Source organism: Chelmon rostratus, chromosome 12, assembly GCF_017976325.1.
Source record: "Chelmon rostratus isolate fCheRos1 chromosome 12, fCheRos1.pri, whole genome shotgun sequence".
NCBI lineage: Eukaryota > Metazoa > Chordata > Actinopteri > Chaetodontiformes > Chaetodontidae > Chelmon > Chelmon rostratus.
The window spans coordinates 11162028-11181203 of record NC_055669.1 but is presented as its reverse complement, the minus strand read 5'-3'; the positions used below and the strand labels follow the sequence as shown (position 1 = coordinate 11181203).

General features: G+C 43.6%; 1 protein-coding gene across 3 annotated transcripts in view; it reads right to left on the bottom strand.

Annotated features, from left to right (window-relative positions):
• LOC121614989 (receptor-type tyrosine-protein phosphatase S-like) overlaps positions 1-19176 on the bottom strand; it is a 67077-nt gene that overhangs the window by 43654 nt on the left and 4247 nt on the right. For all 3 annotated transcript variants that reach the window (XM_041949105.1, XM_041949103.1, XM_041949104.1), the window contains exons 2-4: positions 8449-8660; positions 4357-4502; positions 2790-2931 (exon numbers count right to left, since the gene is read on the bottom strand). In XM_041949105.1, coding sequence (XP_041805039.1) covers positions 2790-2931; positions 4357-4502; positions 8449-8593 — 433 coding nt within the window. In that variant the 5' untranslated portion in view covers positions 8594-8660. The remainder of the gene's footprint in view (positions 1-2789; positions 2932-4356; positions 4503-8448; positions 8661-19176) is intronic.

Below are 19176 nucleotides of genomic sequence, written 5' to 3'. Positions count from 1 at the left end.
AGTCCGGACAGTCAGTGAGGGTCAGGCAGAATAGATGGCACCGAAAATGAAAGAATGAATAAAACAAGAGAGAAGAAATTAGAAACGTACATCGCTGTGGGCCAAAGAAGAGGCTGCTGGAGTCAAAGACTGAAATATGGAGTCAGGAAAAGAGAAAGGAGGAAGAAGAATAGGTAATGGAATGGGGAGGGTGATGTGGGATGATGATGTTGAAGGCAAAAGAAGAATGATCTCCCCAACCAGAACCTACCACATCTGCATCCATTAGGCAGCCCATAGAGCAGCAGTCCACATCCTGTGGCCAACCACAAGCTCCTCACACTGTACAGCAATGCTATTAGTGTCGGTCAGCCATTACACAAAATGATGAGATGAAACACATCAGGGGATGAAAAGACTTTTCAGTGGTTTGGTCAGTGATGGAAACCCTCCATTCTTCTTCAGGGGTTGGTGGTTTCTTCAGTAAACCGTGTTTAGAAAAGATATTTTTTGCTTTAGTTGTGCACATAACAGCATCCTTGATAACATGATCCATCCGCATATAGTTGATTGTAGGGGTGTATGGCATGTTGTCAATTAGCCAGAAGCATTGAGTACTTCTTCTGGAAGAGTCGTGAAGTGGGACGAGGTTTCTATAAGTTTTTTTTTCCAGTTATATTAAGTGACTGACATTTGGAGCACTTTCAAGGTTTGGATGGGCATGAAATCATCACTCTAAAAGGTGAGTAACTGTGATTGAAAATATCATTGTTTGATAAAAACTTGTAAGAAACCAACTATAAGCTTGTTAATGAAGATCCAATCACAGAGCTTAACATCTTGTTGTCTGAGTCGTTAACAGCAGGCTAATAGCAGGCAAAAGCTAGAGTTTACACTTTGGTGGGACCCGATAATACATTCAGCAGTTTAGAGAGTTTACTTCACAGTTTACTTTCAAATTCTGGATCAGTCTCAGATACATTTTGTGACAATGGTGTGTTGTTTTGTTCCCAGATTCAATGATCAAGTGAAGTTTCGCACCTCTGACTGCATTCCTCTCCACAGCAATCGCTGCTGAGGCTTGTTGGTATTGCAACATGTAGAGCCATTTGTCGTGTCAAAAACATGATTTCTCAGATACAGCACTGAAATAATTTCAATTTATGGCCAGAACATAAGCCTTTACTATCCTTAAATGATCAAGGAAACTCCTGTGTCTCTATGGCGACAAACATTGAGGTATCATTTAAAGTAAATGCTGAAATAGGAATTTAGGGGTGGGGAGAGATGGACAACATCCTCTGTCAGGGAATATGTCATTCTGTATCACTCAGTATCATTATGTATTCTTTTCTGGAAAATCAATTGAGAAGTGGATCAGGGCTGAAATAACTAGAAAGCAATGCGTGTTATTTGGCAAATTCAGCCAACTAAAGGCTTACAAAATAAAGATATTTCATTACACTGATCTAAAAATCATATGAAAATCCAGGAGAGAGCCAAAAAAACACCCTGAGATACTTAAAGGACACAAGTAGCAAACTGTATGACAAAATCTGTCCACTGACAAATTTCTACTATCTAACAAGTATGTATCATATTACCCATCATACACAGTGACAACCCATGTGTGCATCCTCGTCTGGTGTTGGAGAAATTCAACTATTTTGGTTACTAACAGCTCTGAGTCTGGTTGGTGCTTTGGGTCGAGTATTGTTTCATTCATCGCAGTCCTGTGTTTGATTTACTGCACAGAGCACATCAGCAGATTAGGAAGAATCAAAGGAAGCTGATTCTATTGTCACAGAGGGGACAGCGGACGTCACGGTACACAGATCTCAGCAGAGAAACGTTCACACAAACAGGAGCAGGCACGAACGGCCACACACACACACACACACACACTGAGAGGCTCGCCCTCGAGGTGTAGTTTATGTGGTAATGTGTTTTAGATTGGGGCTGTGTGTGCAGAGATGATGGGCTGGGTAACAGATGGACAGGAGTCTATTCCCTGGGCTACCAGCCTTCTGCTTACCACACAGCCCTGCCAACTCCACAATCCTCATCCATCTCCTGCTCTTCTACACCCCCTCCACCACTCCTCCAACACCCCGTTTTATCTCTATTGCTTCCCGCCATCCTGTTGTGTTACTCAACTCATCCCCACCTCCTCACCCTCCGTCGCACTCCTTCTCACCTCTCCTCGACCTCTTCCTCCCTCTTTCTTGCTCTTCCTCAATGTACCCTGGCAGAAACGGGTCGTCTGCCAAACCGAGGCCTAATCCCCTGATTTTTCTTCATGTAGTAACAGCCCGAGCGGCCATCCTCCTTTTTCTTCGTCCTTTGCTGCTGTGCTGGGCAAACGGCCAGCGCTCGCATCCCAAGCTTGCAGCCACATGCTGCAACTTTAGTTCATAGCATGTTAGAGCACCACATTAGATAAGTTTCCCTCCGAGGAGGAGGTGTACATTAGATTAACACCCTCTTTCTAGCCGGGAAGCGCCGTGATTACAGCTGAGCGGGATGCTAAAGTACCCTTTAGCTAACGCGGTAGCTGGCTCTATCTGCGGCCAGATCACGCTCGGTCGCACTCAAGAGGAACTATAAAAAGAACAGTTGACTGCAGCCTGCTGTGGAGGCAGGGTGTGGCATGGCTCTATTGTCACATCCACAACTGACAGCCCAGGGAAGCGGGGATGACGGCTGAAATCAGGTGTATGCACGTGAAAGGAAAGCACCACTTAAGCGGAAAGGGATGGAGATAAGGTGTGTGTGTGTGTGTGTGTGTGGAGGGGGTTTGTGTGTCTCACCTCTGATAATGGCCAGCTTTGCAGTGACAGACACCTCTCCTTCACTGTTGCGTGCCACACACTCGTAGATGTTCTCATCCCGGGGTGCTCTGAGTGGTTGGATCCTCAGCACAGCACCCGCACCCTCATCAAACTCTACGGTCTGGACAGCCACAGAACCACAGGAAAGGACACATTAGCCACAGCAGAGTAAACACATGGATTAGTAAACTACAATGCTGTTTATCATTAACTTAGCAGATTTCTTTTACAGCAATAACATGATAGTAATTATAGTTAAATAATTTATTGATCTCCTGAAGGAAACTCCTTCTTTTACTTGCCCTCCCTTCCACGAGGTCAGGCTCAGCTCACGTTCCTGGAGCTGGTAGGGATTCAGTGTCTTGCACAAAGACACTTCAGCAGAGTAGACAGCACATTTGGAGTTGAATCTCTAACCATTAGGTCATATTACTGCGTACCAGGCCTCTAATGCGATTGTACTGCTGGAATTAAACAGCTCTGTGGGATAGCTCAGCTCTGAAATCGCCTGCTTCATACAATGTAGCTTAGTTACAGCAACACGTGCATTTGATAGAAAATAAAGTATTAAGCAATGCGCTAAAAACGTTTACGTGTCGGTTTTGAAAAGTGCTCTGAAATTCTGTTGCAATTAGTTTGTCTTCAACGATTACATGTTATACTTTAATTCAATCTTGCAACCTATGCTTGAAATGTGCAAAAACACTGTACTGCTGTCATATTAATGTTTCAAAGAAGTGTTCATTTCTCCTTGAGGAGAATTAGCTGAGCAAACTGATACCTCTCTCATGTTTGTGCTTTAACTATGAAGCTAAAGCCTGGAGCCAACTAGCTTAGCATAACATAAAGACTGGAAACAGAGGCGAACAGTTTGTCTGGCTCAGTCCAAAGCTGAAAAAAAATCCACCTGCCAGCACCTCTTAAATGAACTTATTAATACATTATATCTCGTTTGTTTAATCCAGACAACCTCATGCATGACAACAAGACTACAGGAAGACTCCAGCCAAGAAATAGTTCAAGCACCATAACTCCCCCCAAAAAATCACAAGTTGCGATGTTTAAACCTAGGCTTTTGTACAGATTGAACAAACGATATACTACACATGTTACTGAGCTTTAGGGGAGCCGGTAGGTGGATTTTATTGTTACTTTGGGACCTGCTACTAGTCTTTATGCAAAGCTAAAACAATCCACTTAGGGATCTAGGCTGCTATTTAGCGTATAGACAAGAGAGTGGTTTCAATCGTCTCATCTAATTCTTAGCAAGAAAGCAGATGAATTCATTTCACAAAATGTTGAACTACTCCTTTAAGAAACAAGCTTATAGCATATCTACAATCCAAAACAGAATAACAACAATTTCTATTAATTCTCATATGCAATCCAGAAAGAATAAATACTGAAATACACAGTATAATATAGACATAGTAATTACTATATTGTATACATATGTATATTAATACATGTTTATTGCTGAATATGTTTCTTTGTATTTCTCATGCTGCTACAGTAGGGGTTAACCATTGTGCACTGTGACAACCACCTCGATACGCTGGGAGTTGACCTTCTTGCCCTTCTTGTTCCAGTAGACGACAGGCTTGGGATTGCCGGTGGCCTGGCACACAAATGATGCCACGCCCCCTGACACTCCGATCTGGTCTGTGGGAATCTTGGTAAACTTCGGCGGAGCTGAGAGACAGAGAGAGGGGAAGAGGAATAAAAGAAGAAAAAATGAAAGAAAGAAAAGCACAAGCATGAAAATTGATACCCTAACACCCAGAGGACATCAAAGTGACTACTCCACAACCAGCAAAAACCCCCCGCAGACCACGCCCCATTTCACTGTCAGTGACTGGTCGGCTGGCTTGTGCTCTCTGATGGCTGCGTGTTGTGCTTACTTCCTGGGTATCATCTAGAGGACATGCTGAAGGACTTCCTGTGGGTCATAAATAAAAGATGGGGTTGGGCTTCAGAGGAACATCTCTCTCTCTCTCTGTCTGTCTCTCTCTCTGTGCTTCCTCCAGGGCAGGCTACCCTCGTACTGCAGGCAGCACAGGCTGTCATGATACATGAGTGTTTCACAGGTAGGAGAAGTGTTGGCTGCTAATTCACAGCATATAATTGGTTTAAATGTATTAATACCAGAGGTGTCACTTTGTGCTTGAACACACTAACACCTATAGGGGATTTGCAGTTCTTGCAGATTCTAATGATCTGAACGAATACAATGAATATACCAGCATTAGTCGAGTTAATTTCCATCTTTGCCTCAGGGGAGACTTTGAGGACAACAATTTTGGCTGTTATGATGCATCTGATGTGGGATGCGGAAGTGCAGCGGTGAGTTCTGAAAGAAAATATTTCCAAGAATGATGTTGAGCCAACAGTACTGAACCTATATTTTTCCACAGAGGCTGAGTCAGATCAGTCAAACAACTTCATGCACCCACCCTGTGCTATCTGTCTGTGGCCTGTTGCCATGGCACCCATCTTAACTCCTCCTCAGCTACAGAATCACTGCTATCCATCAGGGTGAAGTCAGGATGACCCTTACCATAGCAACCTGGATCCCTCCTCCCACTCCCCCTGAGTCTGGGTGGGTGAGGTCCTGCTGTGTTGATTCACTTCTGCTCTGAAGACAGAACAGGAACAAAAAAAAAAAAACAAAAAAACTACCTTTCAAATAATTGCTAGCAGATTCTTAAGCCTGTTTGCACGTCTCCCACTTCTGCTCGCTACACCGGCTAACAGCCACACAGAACACTTTCCAGTTTCACTACAATGCCTTGACAGTAGCTGGAATAACGCCATGTCAAAAGACTGCTCCTGTGCCTTCTGCACTGTGTTGTGCCTCTAAAAGACCTACTCTGAATGTCAGAAATATAGTAGTTTCATTTTATGCTTGCTATAATCCTCAACAGGAAGAAGCAAAAAGCTGGTTCAGTAGAGTCAATCAGAGCGAATTTATGCCCACCATTTTAGGACTCAAGAGCAGGATATTTCCTGCCTGTTAGACTCTTAAAAAGGCACACACGGTATTGAGCAAATTGCCCTTTTACCCTGCCAACAATATGAGAATATGTGAATCAAAAGTCCAAAAAATGTCATGGCTGAGAACTATCTTTTGGCTGGCTATGGGATTATGAATGAATTTCTTGTGCTTCTTAGGGCTTCTACATGGGTTTCAGTGGCTTTATGTTGAGTCCAAAACTGTGTTCTCTTAAATGCGCTTCAACACCAATCCTCGTGCAAAACCGACCCCACCGGCAATGCTACTACTTAAGCCTCTTCTGAAAGCCAGGGAAAAGCCCTGCAAGGCACTGGCTCTGGACGGATTTGCACTGAACAGAGACTTGTTATGATCGGATGGTTCTAGAAACCTGCCTGGAAAATGAGGGACTAATAAGGAGCTCTGTCTCTTTAATAGTAGGTTTCACCTGGGTGCACTGGACCAGACGGGTCTACCACTGATCTACCACTGGTCTGTTTTTAATGAAACACCTTTGTAACCTACAATCATCTGACTGACTGACTGACTGACTACTGCTGTGCTGAGACACGACTGGGGCCAGCAGGTATAGTATAATACTGTAGTTAGAATGTCATGTGAACAAAAACTATTTGCAAGTCTGAGTTAGCTTCAGATCACATCATGATCAGGCTTGGAGTTATAGAAATGTAAGTTCAATTTGTCATTTAAAACAATTTAGCATAGGGAAATTAGCATAACTGGTGATGAGTTACATTACCTGCTGCCTTAAAGAAATGCTACTTTACTTATGGAGAAGGTATTAAGAGCAACCAGCTGTGGTCTGACATGCCTTTAAGCCACTTTTAATAATGCATCTCTTCCTGTTTGTGTGTCTCTGCTGTCAAGTCTGTTTGCATCTCAAAGGCAAATGTGTGCAACAAAAATAATTCTGTGATACAAAGATGATGGGGGAGCATCCTGTCTCATTGCAGGAAGGAAAAATGGTTTTGTGAAGATGATTTATGGGCCCATCTCATACAAGAATGTGACATTTGGACACATAAGCAAAAACACTGACTGGAATTATTCTTAACTTCATTTGCATGATTTTGACATTGTTTTGTGTTTGAATGTTAAATGTAGATCATTTTTGTGAGGGAAATATTAAACGTGTTTTGCGTCTACGAAAATCAAAAATTGGATCAGCTTTGCAGAGAAGCAAAAGAATAAAGTTTCCTGTTGCCGATGTGTATACATTTTGGGTGGATGTTTTGGAGTGGGTTAGATTTGAAACCTTACTATTCAATTTCATCATGTAAATGGAAGAAAAAGGAACGACTCGTTCTGATATTTTCATAGTTTTTTTTGCCTGCTTTTCTTTATTGGGGAAGCTAGAGAGATACAGGAGATGGAGCTATTTTACAGCGCCATCTGTTCTGCACAGATACACTGTAGGTGGTCCAAAGGCAGAGATCTTAATCCCACAACTTTTCAACTGGATTTTGTGTGTTGTGTAATTCTAGCTCTTCAGTGAATATAAAAATATTTCAGAGGTGATGTCAGTATTATCGAAGGATCATGGCCTCAAATTGGTTACACAAGAGGAAAATGAAAAATACGTTTGAATACCTTATACATTTTCAAACAATAAGTGCTATCTCCATCTTTAGTCTGTACCCGCTAAAAAAAAATCAGCTTGGTTATATTTTCAGGGCAGCGACAGCTGAGTGTGTCTGAGTGTGTCTGAGCATGTCTGTGTGTGTGTGTGTGTGTGTGTGTGTGTGTGTGTGTGTGTGGACCACTGAGGCAGGAAATCTGTGGAAATATTGTAATCAAGGAGATGATGAGGAACATGCTGATGGGACCTCCCGGCTTATCAAAACATATTAACAACGCCACAGTCCAGAGATGATCTACTGCCAGGCCTGCTTTCACTCTGACACACACACACACACAAACACACACACACACACACACACACACACACACACACACACAAATTCACACACATACAAGGATGTGCATGCATACGCCTACATTCATATACATATATTCACACCTTTGTACATCGCATTTAGTGCTGACAATATACCAACTGTCATTCAAGTGTGAAAGAGACAGACAGAAAGGTATAGCTGGCTAGCTATCAATATATAGATAGATAGATAGATAGATGTGAAATGTGTTTCAAAATCAGCTTTTTCTACCTGGCCAGATAGCTATGCAGCTGTTTAACTCTAGCTAGACAGCTCGGTAGCCAGATAGATAACTAGCTTGATAGCCAGCTAGCTATACAGTTTGATAGATAGATCAATCTATAGATAGATAGATAAATAGACACTGTACCATATGTGGTACAGATATATTGAAAAATATATTATCACTGTAAAAAAAAGGGGGTGGCCGAAAATAAAACTTTCACACCTAGTCACATAGCTGTTTAAGTCTAGCTAGATAGATAGCTAGGTAGTCAAATAGATAACTAGCTTGCTAGTCAGCTAGCTTTACAGAATGATAGCTAGCAGATAGATAATTGATACTGCACCATATGTGGAAAAGATATATTGAAAAATATATTACTGTATTATTAACTGTTAAGAAAAAGCTAGGTAGCCATATAGATAGATAGATAAACAGGTTTTCTGTCTATCCTTGTGCTCATACCTAGTGCTCCACACACACTGCTCAATGGGCTGGTTAGCAGGATAATGGAGGCCAGCAGCAGACACAGGGGAGAGGAGGGAAGGCGGAGCACCAGGATGGGCCTCCTGGACTGGGCTAGAAGTCCAAGTGTCCTGGGCAGAGGCATGGCACCAGCTTGGTCGGTTAGAGGTGATGAGATTCCAGTAGGGCTTCACTCAGCAGGGGTAGGCACTCTGCAGACACAAACAACAAAGAGGAACAGCTGAGAAAAAGGAAAAGGCATATTTCTTCATTTCTGATTCCTCATTCTACTTTTAGATCAGCAGCAGAAATGTCAGTGCCCTGCAAGGGGAGAAGGAAAATGTACAATAATTCATGCAGATGTAGAGAGAACGTCCTTATGAAGAAAATTAAAGACAAATTCATGCTAATGCAGGATTAGGTCTTTTGATTTAGCCAGAGCACTTCTGACTTGGGATTAACAGCTCAAGCAGGCCAGCTCTGACTGAACTAATACCAGAACAATAGAGCCACTGCTCAACAACTAAGACAAGAAACAGACCGAAATAGTTTTCGCCGTGCTGCTTCTGTATTAATAAGTCTCCTTTTCTAGTGAGCCGTGAAATGAGCTGCAATGATACATTTTTAAGAGTTTTTTTCCCCCCAGACGTCCTAATAATTTCATTTCACTTTAGCTCTGGCCTAATTCCTTCTTAGCGTTGAGTATTTTACTGTTCTGGTGGCACATAAAAGTGTTAATGCAATAATACACCCAGAGTGTGCCACAGTAATGGAAAACACTTAAACAAAGAGGATTGAAGGGTCAGTAGGAATGCAGCAAAATTCAATAACACCGAATGTATCAGAAACTGCTGCTTTAATAGATGTCCCCCCCTCTTGATAATCCCTAGCGATGGCGGGTGGGGGGGATCTCTGTCAGTATTTTGCTCTCTTTCCTCACATAAACACACCCACACATCTGGAAGTCTGGACATAATTCAGCTCTGTCTGCTTACAGAGATTTGGACAAGCTGTGCTGAAGCACCGTATCCGGAAATCAATAACTGCATAGTCCTACCGAGCTCTGCTGACCCCCGCCCCTCGGCCCGATGTGTCAGAACACAGGTGGGGAGGCCAAATGAGAAAGGAGCCTTTGTTAACCTGCGCACGCGCATACACATCGACCATCGAGTACCAGTGCAGGATAACGTATGTGCTCTAAGGGAGATATAATATGTATTCACAGGTGAAGGGCCACATTGTGATCGGCACATAAATATGCACAAACACCCATGAGCAGGCTTTCACCCTGACATCCCCCGACGCACGGCCAGAAATGGAGAAGCAGAGATTAGGCTGACCCTCACTCGCCTTTACTAAACGAAAGAGGCATTTCTGGTGCGTTACATATTCAAAGACTCCTCCAACCACTTATTGAGCTAATGACCTGCTCAAACACATTACTGTCTGCCAGTTCCTACGCTAAAAATAGCTCATCTGAAAACATGGCTGTCTATCTGATACAGGCTCTTTTTTTCGCGCCGCTTTGCCCTCCTCTTATCTGACGCCACGTAATAGACGTTGAATAGAAAAGCTTTCAGCGTCCCCTTTTTCAATTGAACAATGTGATAAGAGAAATCAGATCAGAGCTCATTCAAGCACCATTGGCAGCATGTTAAGTAAATTCTCCTCTTACGGAAACTCAATTTGCCGCCGTTAATCTAACTAGGAATACTGCTCCGCGTGGAGCCACGCGGCCGCTGAAGCGCTAGATGCTCCTCATATGTTGCAGCGTCTGCTTCCTCTGTCCTGTGTGGTGGATTTGCTGGGGCCTTTATACGTCTCCATGACCTCAGTCTAACCCTATCTATCATTCACAGTTTATCCACCCCTCCCTGTTGTCTTTCACCTGCTGACAAAGCCCTCTCTGCTCTACCTCCACTGTAGCCGCTCACCCTCTACCTAATCCTTAATCTTCCCCTCGTCTCACTCCTGCATTAGTCGCCGTATTCCTGAAATCTCCTCTTCGCCTTTCATCCCCTCCCCCCCCCCCCTCTCCTCCCTTGTTAACCTCGCCTCTCTGGATGCCATCCCCTCTGTGGCACCCTATCATTCATCTGTTTCTCTTTCTATACACACTCTAACCCCTGCTTGTATCCAAATCCTTTTCCTCTCCCCAGCTGCCCCGCACCGGCTGCTCCAGCTGTTGTTGGTCCATTGACACAGTTCAAACAAAAAGGCTTAGAGCATCCTGCAGCTGTGGATGTTGAGGGGCCGAGCCAAAACAGATACCCAGACGCAGCAGTGGACCGGGCCGGTTTGGGCACGTCTGGCTTGTGCTGATGTTATTAAACGCTTTCAAACGCGCCCGTCCTAGCTCGACATGTGGATAGAGAATGTGCTGTGCACTTTGCTCGTCACACAGGCAGAATTAAAAGGTGTGAGCACGAATATTCTCATGACTCAGGCCTACCTACAGTCTCCGCGGCCCCCTCGCTGATAAGACAACCTGCTCTCCCTGATCATCTGGCTCAGCATCCAGAGAGAAGACAGCGGGGGTTGGACTTATTACCTTTTCAGTGTGACAACACAGATGGTCAGCCAGACAGATAGATTGATGGGGATACATGTGCTATTTATTGCGGGGAAGCAGATAATGACACCATAGCTCAGGTGGTGAAATGTACACCGGTTATTGTGCTCCATCAGGCTGATGAAATAACATTGTTTAGGTGGCATCCAACCTGGCCCTGCTCCGCTGGGGCCCTTGGAAGATGACATGTTTTGTTTTTCTCACCCCCCCCCCACCCCCTTACCCACGATGCCTTTCACCACAAGTGGGTTGCGACGGTCTCACAAGGCCTGTCTCCATGACGACGAGCCACGAGCGCTCATAGAAAGACCAGATCTGTTTCCTGCGGCACCATGCTAGCTTTGAGATAGTACACCTTGTGGGAAGCTCGTGTTCATCTTATTTCTCTTAGATTTAATTTGGATCCAGCGCTTTGAGCAAATGCTGCATGTGTGTCGTGACGCTTGGGGGACCTGGTTCAGCAGAAAGAAAGATCAGAAAACTTTCTTTTTATATATATTTTATGGGAATGCGATGGGAGGAGAGAAAAAAATCTGTGCTCTGTGCAATGCACCAGGGGTGAATAACAACATTACATCCACTATCATTTGTCCTCTTTCACATTTTTACCAATGACTCTGAGTTTGTAGTGCACACTTCTATTTTTTCAGCATGAAAATAAGCCTGTCTTGAATTATGCATGGCTTTGTGCGCCAGCTTGGAGAGGAAAAGTTTGGAGTAGGAATCGTGTACTAATCACATACGAGGAGGGCTTGGGACTGATATTACCTCACGTTTCCTATGACCCCGGACCCAGTAGGCACATAACACTCACAGGGCTGCACACACACACACACACACACACAAAGGCACACACACATACACCCACATAGACGCACACACACACAAACATGGCAGATGGCAGAGCATCATGGGGGAGATTGGCACTCACTCTCTCACACTTCCCTTCGCTTTCTCTTCAACACACAGCCCACAGACACACAAATATGCAAACACACACACACACACACACACACACACACACACACACACATGTTGAGGATCAGAGGCACAGGATGAAGCACAGCTTACTGCAGGCATGAGCTGCACCGCCCTGGTTACATTTTTAGCAGTGGAAATAAACTATCTGAGGCTCCTCTCTAACAAGAAAACACACCTGTCACTCAAATACTGCGATTCTTTGCCCTGAATATCAATGAATCTGGAGACTTGGGTGCCTCAGCTAAAATCTCTATTGCTCCTGCTTAATGCTGCAGGAGTGTGGTTGCCCCATACCACACTCGTCCGAGTTAACATGGGAAGTACTGAGAAATAGCGACAACATCCAGAAGCAACAATTTTCATTGCCGGTCTGAAGCTATAAACAAGGTTGCCGCTCAAGTTTCAAATCACGCTGCTGAGAGCAAACATGACTCACGGACACAGCAATCCCACACCAAGCCTGTGGGCACAGAAGGAAAGCCCATATCTGTAATTATTTACCAAGTGTTGCTTTTCAATGATCTGCAGTGTGCTGCTGAAATGAGTATTCATCCATCGATTAGTCGATGGGAAGATTTAGTCACTGACATGGATTCTGGCTTTTCTGATCAGTTATTCATTACACACCAGAGCATTAATCAACCCCAATACAGTAGCCTAATTGATACTAACAATAATTTAATGAAGTTGACTGAACAAGGTGTATTTTCTCATGAATACAGAAACGGCTCTATTCATTAGAGTTTGTTTTTAACCTACTCTTCTAGTCTTATTTCAGTATTATTATTTATATTTAACACTGTTTCACCAGTTGGCTGGTTTTGCATCCTTTATTTATGCTCCAATGTTGGAGATATATCTATTGCAAAGGAAGACGTTTCTGACCTTTTTTTAATTTAAAAAGTTCCTTAGCACCACCATATGCCACACTTTGAAGTGAGACAGCCACATAATCAACGAGGCCCACCAGAAGCTGCACTTTTTGGGGCAGCTTTAAAGGTTTGCTGTGCCTGGGGCCTGTTGTCTTCGCCTTCTCAGTCATGGTGTGATACGGCAAGACAACCGCCCTTGAGAGGGGGCAGTCAGCAAGAGTGGTACGCACAGCGTCTAAGATCAATGGCTGCGACCTTCCCTCTTTCTCCTCCATTTGCCACACGTATCAGACGCAAGACGCAGAAGGTGATCGCCGACCCCTCTCGCTCTGCTCGCTCCCTCTTCAAACCCCTCCCCTTTGGATGAAAATTCCTGAGCCTTAAGTGCAGGACATCTCGCCTCAGGAACAGTACATATCCTGAGGCTGTTCACTACCTGACTCCAATCTCCGAACCCATCGGCTATGATCTGACGAATATTTAGCCTCTGGAGGCGTTGGGCACTTCCGGTGTTGGCAGCTAATATCTGGATAACGGATAATTCCTATCAGCTGTGTTGGCATGACAATAAAGTGACATGACAGATGAGTGAAAGAGAAGAGAGAGAATGACATCATATTAGTTAATTTATTTCTATTTATTCTTTTTTCTTTCAGTCTCTGGGTTATATTGTACAGTATGTCGTAGATGAGAACCGACATTAGGTCATATTTGTGTTCATAATTTCTTGCAATCAAACGTTTATTTCATTTCCACATTGTAAAGATCTATTTTTGCACATTTTCTGTCTCCTTTTTGATGTGAACACATGCAGGTATGGAACTGTGGAGTGCACATTGTCTGTATGAGTCCTTTCAAATACCTCTCGTCTCTCCACGTGTCTCCAGTGGGAAGTTTCCTTTCATACTTCATTATGTGATCTTCAGTAAACCAGCATGATTTTCGTATTATCATGAAATAATGATATCCAGATCACAAAAATAGCTTTCTTGGGATCACAAGAAAACAGACTTTAAAAAATGGTATCCACCCACATCCTCTCTCTGGCTTTCTCTGGCAGGGAGTGTGAGTTCTGCTTCAGGCCACAATCTAATTAACTGATCACCTGCAGCTAACAGGGTAAAGGGCATGTGCCCTCAGTATTTAAAGGCACTAGAATGACAAACTTCTGCTTAAGTAAGAGTGTACAGTTTTCTCAGCTGCACACTTTAGTGTCCTTCATTTGTTCCTCCTCACACCCCACATCAGCACATGAATAGAATTACATACCAGCATGACCATTACTCCTGACCATTTCAGCCGTTAGATCACTGTTGCCTATTTAAAATACTCTCCATGTACTTCCATTTTGTTCAGCAGAACTCCATTTCAAAGCCAAGACTACACCTGGATTCGTGATTGAGGAACAAAGTGAGTGGTGGAGAGGGAAGCGCGACCGGAACCCTCTCCTTCCTCAGTGCTCATGTGGTAAAATAACTAAACAAAGTTTCACTTTGACCTCAATCTCTGCATGTCATACATTAGTTTGAAATCCGTTCTGGGTAGCACGAAAAAAGTGAGGATATCGTGTCTGCACTCACAAAACAATAGATTAATTAACGTGACAGTTTCACGACTTTCTGTGAGACTGGGTTGGTCCAGGACATGTACAGCTGCTGCAGCCCAACAATAGTGCGGCAAATGTACGCCCACACATCTTAAAGGGGCTCCAAGGTCAGACAAACCAACACAGCTAGGACGAGACATCCAGTAATGGATGCATCAGCCTCGGATGAGCCCAGCAACAGATGGACTGGCTCCCGCTAAGCAGGAAATTTATTATCAAATGGTATAAAAGTACATATAGTGCAGATTATCAGAGGGGGGGTCAGAACAGGGTAGAAGCTACAGTCAGGGCTGCTGGAATGAGGAGTAAATCTCACAAGAATATAGCCATATTATTAGAATATCATGTAATACAATATTCTCTTAAACTACATAAAATTGCGGTACATTACTCTCTAGCTTTTATTTGAACAACTAATGACTCTTTAATTAATCTCTAACGTAGTGCCACCTGTTTTCTGAGGTGCTACTTTCACCCACCAACTGCTCATGCTCACTTAAACAAAAGACTGATCCCAAATGTCCCAAATTTAAAAACAAACAAACAAACAATTAAAAAGGGATAAGAAAAGCACACTGATGCTTTCAAATCTTTACGATATTGCTTTAAGAACAAAGGCCCGGATGGACCTGAGTCTCAGTTGCGATAACAGCTGACTGTTGTGTATGATATTTAGACTATTTTTAACATAGGCAAGCAGGTAACAGCGTGTAAGAGTCAGTGTGAATGTGCACAGATTCTATATGCTTTCAAATGTCCCAAATTTGGTTTAAAAATGGAGCAATGCGTCACGAACCTCACAGCTTCAATTTTGACAATTTTCATGCTTTCAAATAAGTTGAAGGATTACTTGGTCCTCCATGAGCTGAGTCAATTTTTCAACCCCTTAGGCTCATAAACCTCTTTCAAACCCCTTAGGGTAATGCCAAAAATGCAATGTCATCCAGCTAAAACACGGCTGGGTTTTTCTTTTTTGTTTTGTTTTTTTCCTGCAAAAAAAAATGTACATTTTGCAGACAGTGTTTCACCTGACGGGTGAAAGTTTCCGGAACAACAAGATGCGTGCATGTCCACACAGAGACGCCTACGCAACGTTCACTCAACTGAGACGAAAACACAGAGCTCGCAAACCCCCAAACATCTCTCATAATATCTCTCAGCGACCTCTCTGTCTCTTTCTCTCTCTGTCTGTCTCTCTGTCTCTCTCCCCCCCCCCCCCCTCTCTCTCTCTCTTTCTCTCTGTCTCTTGGCTGCTTGCTCTTCAGAGGCAGCCGATCTTCTGTGCAGCGGCTCATTACGCAGGCTGATGGTTGAGTCCTTGTCAACTCACTGTCCAATTAGCATATCTAAGGCTGGCACAGACTCTTATCCTAGCGGGAGAGAGAACTGTATATACATACTGATGTCCACATAGTTATGCACTTGCATGTACATCCCTAATTGTTAAACAGCTCGGACATATGAGAGAAGAAGAACTGTGTGAATTATCCAATCGAGGGGAACAATCCCAAATTCAAATATGAGCCACTGGGCTCATGCTTGCTTCTTTACATAAATCTAAAACACTTTTTAAAATGCATGTTGAATAAATTATCATTGCTTAAGTTTAGTTATTTTTGGGTTAATTAATGATTTAGTTTGCAATTAGTCATTTCATCCATAATTTAGTTTAGCAATTAATAATTTAATAATAACAATGCATTGCTTATGGCGCTGTATGTGGAGATAAGAGGCTGAAAAAGGTGTGAAAAGGTTTTGTTGCACATCGTTCTTTAAAGCACAACAAAAATCAGTACACATATATCTTTCTTGCGAATATTGTGCATTTATCTAACCATCTAGATTCTAGATAGATGGATAGATTTGCATGTGGCTGTCATCCCTCAAAGCTTCACCATCATCTCTCAATAAAATGAATGATTAAAAGTCCATCGAGCAGCACACACACACACACACACGTAGTAACGACCGTGTCAGCCAAGACACACTGCAGCCAATTAATGAGCTTCTCCTGGAGCAGGACTAAGGCTCCCTGACAACAGAGAACACCTTCATCTTCCTGGACGTCATTGTCATCACCCCGGCCATCATCATATTTCAATTGCGCTTCGTTAATGAGACATGCCGCCCATTTTTCCCCCTCCCTGTTTCGGCTGTTTAGCAAAACCTACGCATCAGTCAGGAGACAAATTCAGTTTGTGTAGAAGAAGATTCCTGGGCTTTCGATAAGCGTGTCTTGAGAGCGATAAGAGCAGCCTTGAGAAACGCGGTGCTCTGTTTCAACAACCTCGTATCGATTGATCATTCATATAGAATTATGCGATGGGGATGCCATTAACGTGAGCTCCGTAGATGGACTTAAAAAGGATTCATGCTGTTATTGATTTATAGAGCGAATATCGTCGTCCTTAGCGAGCACACAGAAGGTTTTTAAAATACCATCAAACACCTGGCACACTGCTCCACGAGCACCGATCTGCGCCGCGCGCTCTCTGCTACCAGCTCGCGTGCTGCAATCTCGAAGCAACCCTTTTTATTCATTCTTTTCTCGTGCAAAATATCTCTGCACGCCTTTGGGAGGTGCCTGTTATGTTCCTGGAGACACGCTGTGTTTGCCCATCCAGCTCTCTCCTGTGAGTCTCCGCTGCCATGGTATCACCTGTCTGGATTGGTCACGTGATATGTCGTCCACTGAGAGCTCATTATCTCGCAACCTCTCTGCAACAACACTGAGATAATCTATAACATTCACATATGTGTCCTTTCTGTTTGGTATATGGTCTTTAAGAAGAAATATTATATACAACATATATGACCATTAATCTTGAGAATTGACTACTGAATAGATATGGATTTCTGAGGCTGTATAATGCTGGTGAACAAATCCTATTTATGTGCTACACAGGCCACCAGCCTCAGCAGTTCCGTCACTAACCAGCCATTGCATGACTTCCTGATGGAGATGAGATTTGTGACGCCAAATGAATTTCTCCTTGAGGGACGATAAATTTGTGAATAGAATTGAAAACCGGAGTAATGGCGTAGAAAAACTGCACTTGTCCTCCGTCTCATCGCTGAAATCAGGCGGAGAGTGTGTGTGTGCGTGTGTGTGTGTGTGTGGCGTCTCGCTAAGTGAAGAGTTGAGATGCTTGTCAAGGGTAACAGACTCGCGCACGGATGCTTCCCACCAATGACGAGCCATTACTCTCACCTCCGTCAAACAAAATGCTTCATCCAACCTGGCTTCCTTCAGCGCTGCGGAGACAGAGTGATCATGAAATGCCACAAACAAATGGGCAGACATGTCAACCAGTCCCCGCTGCCCCCACCTGCACCTACACGCACGCGAACTCAAGCATATCAGTGTTGATGCAGGAGAGTCCAATTTTTGAGGTTTGAAGTTTGGAGCCGCAAGTTTACTAGACGTTGTCCCTTTTCCATCCTGCATTGCGAAGGTCTTTAGCAGAGCTGAGCTGTTTTTCTGATGCAATAAAGACTTTCTTTCACTAACTGGCAAATGGAGGCATGCCAAACCCTCTTTTCTGGGATTTGCAGCGCTCACTACAACAGGGCACACTTGGTTTGGAAAGGTGGCACAGATGCCAGGTCTGATTGTTAGGCAATTTAAAAACGTTAACTGTGTTATAATGTAGAATTACTTGGATAAAGAAAAACGAGACTCTACAGCCACGCCGGCAGCTTCGTGAGACTTATAGGCACAGCAGTGCTTTGAGCTAAATACTAACATCAGCATGCTTGCTCACAGTGACAATGCTAACACACTGATGTCGAGCAGGTGCAATATTTACTATGTTCACCGCCTTGGTATGGCATGTGACATTTGCTAATTAGCACAACACACGAAGTGCAGCTGATGGCTGATGTGAATGGTGTTCGTTTTGCAGGTATTTAATCAGAAATCAAAGTACTGGACTAATTGAAACTTTGACCTGATGATGGCAGATTCATCCTGAAGGGGGGACACAATTGTCTCCACCAAATTTCTTGAGACATTTCACTGAAAACCACAAATCTCATGATGGTGCAAGAAGAAAAGTCAGAGGATCACCAAAGTCATCCAGACGCAGCCTGCTGACCATGAATATCTGTTATAATTTCATGGCAATCCATGTAATAGTTGTTGATACTTCATTTTGGAATAAAGCGGTTGCTGGCTGACCTAACCCTAGAGTCAGGCCACCAGCATGGCCAAAAGACCTCAGCTAACCCACGGTAACCATAAGCCCTGTGTATAACATAATGATATAATGGCCCTGCACTGATAATAAGACTGAAGTAAAGTAAAGGTATTATACGACAGGCACAGAGATCCGATGCTGCTGTTTGCATTAGCATTCATACGACTTCGTCCCACCAAATAAAGCGAAGCCAAGTAAAAATCCTACTTTTTCATGTTTTTGCAAGATCTCAAAAATATATCGGCTCGCGTCCAAAACTCCTCAGTGCGTCCCTCTGTGCATGCACCGAGGAGCTTTTCACACCAACAGTTGAAAATACTCTTGAGGACTTGTCAGCCGCTTGAAGCAAGGTGCATAGAATATTCTGCCGTTTGAACATTTATTGCCGGCTTACAGTACACTTCAAAGTGGATGGTGCCCACTCTTTCTCCAAGCTCTGATGAGGCAGTTTGTCTCCTGCTTTGTCAGCCATCTTGTCAGTCAGCCCTACCCTCCTAA